General features: G+C 31.5%; 2 protein-coding genes across 12 annotated transcripts in view; both read left to right on the top strand.

The window, feature by feature from the left end:
- LOC136795308 (neurogenic locus notch homolog protein 1-like) overlaps window positions 1–6,314 on the top strand; it is a gene marked incomplete at its 3' end in the record, with an annotated part of 9,589 nt that extends 3,275 nt beyond the window's left edge. Inside the window, exons 3-7 of the mRNA XM_067045447.1 lie at window positions 7–387; window positions 461–784; window positions 4,620–4,934; window positions 5,016–5,351; window positions 6,076–6,314. Of these exons, the coding sequence (XP_066901548.1) occupies window positions 7–387; window positions 461–784; window positions 4,620–4,934; window positions 5,016–5,351; window positions 6,076–6,314 (1,595 nt within the window). The remainder of the gene's footprint in view (window positions 1–6; window positions 388–460; window positions 785–4,619; window positions 4,935–5,015; window positions 5,352–6,075) is intronic.
- dpy (dumpy) overlaps window positions 1–6,316 on the top strand; it is a 354,721-nt gene that overhangs the window by 315,205 nt on the left and 33,200 nt on the right. The window lies entirely within an intron of this gene.

Genomic DNA, 6,316 nt, shown 5'->3' with positions numbered 1-6,316 from the left:
TTTTTTTTTTTTCACTCTCTATTTTGGTTCATATCCTCCTAACTTATTCCTTCTCGTCTACAGCCGAGCAACCAATACAACAGGTGCCTGAGAACCCCTGCATACCATCGCCATGTGGTCCCAACTCACAGTGTAAGGTATCGGGAGACAGTCCGTCATGCTCTTGCTTGCCCGACTTCCTCGGAGTACCGCCCAACTGCAGGCCCGAATGCGTCAGCAATGGAGAATGTGCTAGTCATTTAGCTTGTATTAATAAAAAGTGTAAGGATCCTTGTCCCAATACTTGTGGTACCAATGCCATCTGTAGTGTTGTGAGTCATACTCCACAGTGCTTGTGCCCTCCTGGATACACTGGTGATCCATTTATACAGTGTACCATTTTTAAACGTAAGTTAATAACCTTCATAATAGATAGACTATTTTATTTTACCATAACTATTATACTATACTTTTCAATTAGCGGCACCTGTGGAAATATCATCACCATGTCAACCGTCTCCTTGTGGAGCTAATGCTGTCTGCAGGGAACAGAACGGTGCAGGTTCTTGCACCTGTCTCCCTGAATATATTGGTAATCCTTATGAGGGATGCAGACCCGAGTGCGTTCTCAATACCGATTGCCCTTCCAACAGAGCATGTATTAGGAATAAGTGTGAGGATCCTTGTCCTGGAACTTGTGGACAGAATGCTGAGTGTCAGGTTGTGAATCACCTACCATCCTGCACTTGTAATCTTGGTTATACTGGAGATCCATTCAGACTTTGCAACTTGATTATTGCTTCACGTAAGATCATTTTACCCTATTTTCTCTAATAAGTAGAAATATTTTTTTAAGTATTGATTTTTTCTAAATTGAATTCTTTAGTGGTCCTACCATTTAAGAAAAAAGTTACGATGAAAGTGGTTATAGGTGTAGACAGCTTGGTAACTTAGAATAGGCCGAAGTAAATCCCTCTCACTCTTCCACAGCTAGGGTCGTCAATTCCTTTTAAGGAGATGTTTTACGATTTCAAAAACAGTTCTTTACTTCTGATTATCTCATATATTTATTTTTAATTTTTTGAAGATTACCAATCTTTTATTTTCAATTAGGGACTCTAAGCTTCAAATTTCTTTATAACTTTAGGTAAACAATTGAAAGAAGAACCTTTTATTGCTTATTGGTTAGTTTGAGGAAAAATAGGTTTACCACCTCTACACCGTACACCTCAATGTCACATGTCAAACAAGCTGGTTGAAGAAAAAATATTTTGAATTCTATAGTTGTACGCTACTTCTACCCATTTTGTTGCTGTGATTAAAATCAAAATCAATTTTCAACTTTAGCATTTTGATAGTTTTCTTATGGTTTATATTGTGATTAAGCCTTTTTTTAAAACAATTTCTTGGTAGGATGGGGAAGAGCACAAGATATCAGCCGTAACAGGTTTAGATCTGATAATTTTCTTGTTTCAGGTTAAAGTCATGGCGTGTAAATAGTTCAGAGTTCATGGTTTTTATTTTTTATTGCGTTCCGTGTAGGGCAAATTACTCCTTTAACATAGAACAAGCATTTATTTAATTACATCAATTTATTGATTATAATTACAGGTTATTTTAGTTTGTAGAGAAAAAAATGAACCATTGTCATTCAGCAATTTTATTTCCATCATTTATTTTTAAATAAGTAAATACATATACAAAATTTTCAGTTTATTTCTTTGAATTATTTTTGATTCGATATATTACGTTGAAAATGAATGGAAGCTTTCACTCGTTTAGAATTTTATTGACAAAAAATAATTCGGCTGGTTATAGCTGGCTTAACGACTAGAAGACATGGTGTTCTCATCGAAAAAAAAATTTAGTCTGAAAGAGGTTTCGCGTTTTTTTGTTGTTTTTTTCCACGTACCTTGTGAAATAAACTCCCCATAAACCTGAAATGCACCGAGGTTTAGTCATCAACAACTATTTATTTATTTACATTAATTTACTGATATTAATTACATATTAGTTACTCATGACGTGAGACAAGGGGAAATTATACCAACCACATTGCAGGGGTATCCGCTCAATAGGAGGGAAGAAGGATAAAAATCATTGGAAGAATTATATTCTTTTGGTATGCAGAAATTTTCTTAATAGAAAATGAATGTTCCTTCATCAAAGAGTGACCAATTAAGTACGAAATTACTTGAACTTCACCAATAAACTTAATTCCTTCAATTACTTTTCGTTCTATAATGTGGGTAAACAAAATTGTATATCATATTATTTAAAGAATATCGAGAGATTAGGTATAGAGATTCGCATTATATCCGAAACAGCGATATAATGTTCTCTGTTATAGTTTGGGTTCATTCAGTTATTTTAGAGTGTCTTTATTTCATTTATTTCTTAGTTGTTACCGGTGTAAAAAATTCAACCGATTTCTTCAGAAATCTACTGAATACAGCTGAAAACTCTATTTTCTTTTTGATTTAATTTAGTTTAGTGAAACTTTGTAATGTATACTTATGTATCATTATATTTTTTCGTTGTTTTGAAAATAATTATTACGAAAGTAATTATTAATTTTCTGTCATATTTTTCGATAAGTACAATAGCTTATGAAATGATTGGTTATGCAGTGCATGAAGAACACAAATTAATTCAAACTTATTCATTAGTTCCAATGTTTCAAGCAGAATTTCTTGCCTTCCTCAGGATTAAGAACAAAAACAAAATAACCATAATGATTAAATGTAAGTACAGAAAAACAAGAAATATTAGAAGATAACAGACAGGGTACCTATACTCTCTATTATCTTCTTTTGTTTCCTATTTTTTGTGTACTTCTATTTAATCATTTTGGTTGTTATCTTGTTTTTGTTCTTAGCTTTGATGAAGACTTGTATTCTGGAAGCAATGTTGGCACCAATAAATAAGTATTTGTGTTCTTTACTGCCCGCACTCCCGCACATCTCCTCATATATAATCCAAAGTCAACCATCAACTCATCAGTACAATAGTTTAGTTTACTGTACCTATACATTTGCAGATCTAGTGTTTTTTCAGACATTTACCGAACAGTAAGACAATAGTAGATAATGAATTATAAAATGTTCTTCAAAATCAAGTTAAACTTGTCTTAGTGTTTATTACCTTTTAAAGGAGAATTTAATTTTTAAATCTTCATTAAATATTTTATTTTACATGCTGCTTGTAATCTTGTAATAATGTTGATTGTAATTGCATATAGTTGTGCACTTTAAAAATTAAATTATTAAAATATATAAAAATTAAAATTATTAAAAATAAAAAGTATATGATTATGTAACAATTTTAACAAATGAACAGTAATTTATTGTTATGTGCAACAATTTATTAGTTTTGGATGTCCTGAGTATTCTTTGAGCTTTGGTTAAACAAAGAATCATAGAAATTAATTTTTATTTGCCTCTTTTTAAATGGTACTACCGTAATATTTTGATGTGGTGTCTCTTAAAAGTATCAATTTTTATTAATTAACTATTGAGGTACACCACTGTTGGGTACTTGCCTATTTTATTTTTCAAAAAAAATACAGAAATCAGTTTTCATCTACTTCTTTCTTGTGGTAATTTTATATTGTTATAAATTTGAAGTGTTTTTTTAAAGTACATTTTTAAAATACACTAGCATATGCAATTAAAATCAACATTACTACAAAATTAGAAGCAGCATGTAAAATAAAATATTTAATGAAGATTTAAAAATTAAATTCTCCTTTAAAAGATAATAAAACTCATAAATTGACTTAAAATTATAAAATTCAATAAAAGTAGTTAATATCATTGTTAATGATGATTGATATAAATACAACACTCCCTCAACACTGGGTACAGCTCTCCTCCTGTCAGATAAAAAGAACTTCGCTTAATTTAGGCTCTTGAAAGTTCCCTTGAAATGGTTTAACTTGCTTTTGAAGAACATTTTATAATTCGGTATCATATACTTGAATAGTTTTTTGGTTATCTCTTTTTATTCAACAAAAAACATGATGATCTTAAAAACAGCAAAATTTAAATTTACTTCTCCTTTCAGAATCGTACCATAGCCCAAATGAACTTTTCTGTTGCATTTGGGGTCTACTACCATAACTTAAATAATAGTTATTTATTCACTTCCTTAATGGAATTATTTACAGTATATCTTGTGTATGCATATTTATTATTTCACTAAGAAACAGAAGAAAATTAAATAGGCCTATTACTATTCTGATAAAATTAAGAAACATAATTTTTTGGAAAAGTTGTACTTACATCACTAGATTAAAAGTCTCCATTACACCCTCTCAGTTCCACACTTTTCTACACCTCAGCCTTCTCTAGTTGCCAAGGTTTATTTGTAGAAGCATAAATGCTACAAGAAACTATAACCAGTGATTTCAGTACTTTTTATGATGATTCTATAACAAACCAAACAATTATCTTGAATCGGCAAATCAGTTATAGAACTTCAAGTTTATTAATCAATATTACATGAACTATATCAATAAAGTAAATATAAATAGTCAGTCACATTAGGAATTATCAGTATGCAACATGAGAATTGATTTTAGTCATATTATTTTGCTGTAATGCTTATTTGTTAATGAAGCCAATGTTATCTTTAAACAGCTGCTGAAAAAGTTCCTGTAGATCCATGCAATCCCTCACCCTGTGGACCCAACAGTCAGTGTAAGGTCAACAATGGGCAGGCTATTTGTTCTTGCTTGGCAAATTATGTGGGAACTCCGCCAGGATGTAGACCTGAATGTGTTGTCAGCTCTGAATGTGCATCTAATAAAGCCTGTGTGAATCAAAAGTGCATTGATCCATGTCCCGGGACTTGCGGTCAGAATGCTCAGTGCCAAGTAATAAATCACAGTCCAATATGTTCTTGTCGCTCTGGTTTTACAGGAGACCCATTTTCGCGATGCTACAATATTCCACGTAAGACTATATTATATTTGGTTTAAATTTTTTTTTTATTAGTCACTTCAAATCACAATATGTGTATTTGTTTTTATTCAGCTCCACCTCCATCAAAACCAGTTCAAGTTATTACCAATCCATGTCTTCCTTCGCCATGTGGACCCTATTCACAGTGCAGAGATAGTGGTGGGACTCCATCATGTTCATGTCTGCCTGAATATACAGGTTCTCCTCCCAACTGCAGACCAGAATGTACCATTAATGCTGAGTGCTCAAGTATTTTATCTTGTATAAGGGAAAAGTGTCGAGATCCTTGCCCTGGATCTTGTGGCGCTGGAGCTGATTGTAGTGTTATTAACCATACTCCAATTTGTACATGTCCTAATGGATACACTGGAGACCCATTCACCAATTGTGTACCAAAACCAGTACCACGTAAGATCTTATGAATTTATTACTTCATAGAAAAGTTGGGCATTTATTCAACTTTAAGTTAGATTGAACATTGAATTAATCTAGGATTATAAGGTGAGAATAATCTTTCTATATTTTTAAACCTTATATGGTTCTCAGTATACTTGTTAAAAAAATTTAAATGTTTACAATTCTTATGAACTCACCTTTAAAGAAATGGAAATTATGTCTCACAGTAATAAATATCATTCTATTGGTTTGTAGTCCATCTAAGAATCATGACCAGTTTTAACTTCAATTTCTACAAAAGATAAAAAATATTTAGTAACAATGTTGAATTAGGATGGAGTGATTTTAGATCCAGTATTCATTACCAAAATTAGATTACTAGGACTAAAAATAAATTTATTCAAATTGAAACAATCAAATTTTGTAATAAAAAAAATCCATTAAAATAATAAAATGTTTAATAAGGACATAAATACATGCATACATGGAAGTAGTTTTATTTATCCATATAAATAATTTCTTACCAAAAAACAATTGTGAAAATTAAAATTCTATAATAAAATCATTGAATGAAATGTGGAGAATAATAATAAATAAAAATAGGAATCAAGATTGATAAGGTCTAATCACCGATTTCTTTTTCGCCCTTAATTAATACATATTTGATTAATGCCCAGCTTTTTCCTATATGATAACAGGAAAGATAATACACATAAAATATGAATTAAATTTACAGCACCCGAACCAGTAGCAACTGATCCATGCAATCCTTCCCCATGTGGACCTAATGCTCAATGTGCTGATGGGGTTTGTACTTGTCTCCCAGAATACCAGGGAGATCCTTATACTGGATGTAGACCAGAATGTGTTTTAAATAATGAATGTCCACGAGATAAAGCTTGTATCAGGAATAAATGTACTGACCCATGCCCTGGAACTTGTGGACAAGATGCTCGCTGTGATGTTCTCAATCATAT

The sequence above is a fragment of the Halyomorpha halys genome, unplaced genomic scaffold (genome assembly GCF_000696795.3).
Source record: "Halyomorpha halys isolate HHAL.00 unplaced genomic scaffold, Hhal_1.1 Scaffold134.1, whole genome shotgun sequence".
In the NCBI taxonomy this organism is placed as follows: Eukaryota; Metazoa; Arthropoda; class Insecta; order Hemiptera; family Pentatomidae; genus Halyomorpha; species Halyomorpha halys.
This window is presented reverse-complemented; position numbering and strand designations above follow the sequence as displayed.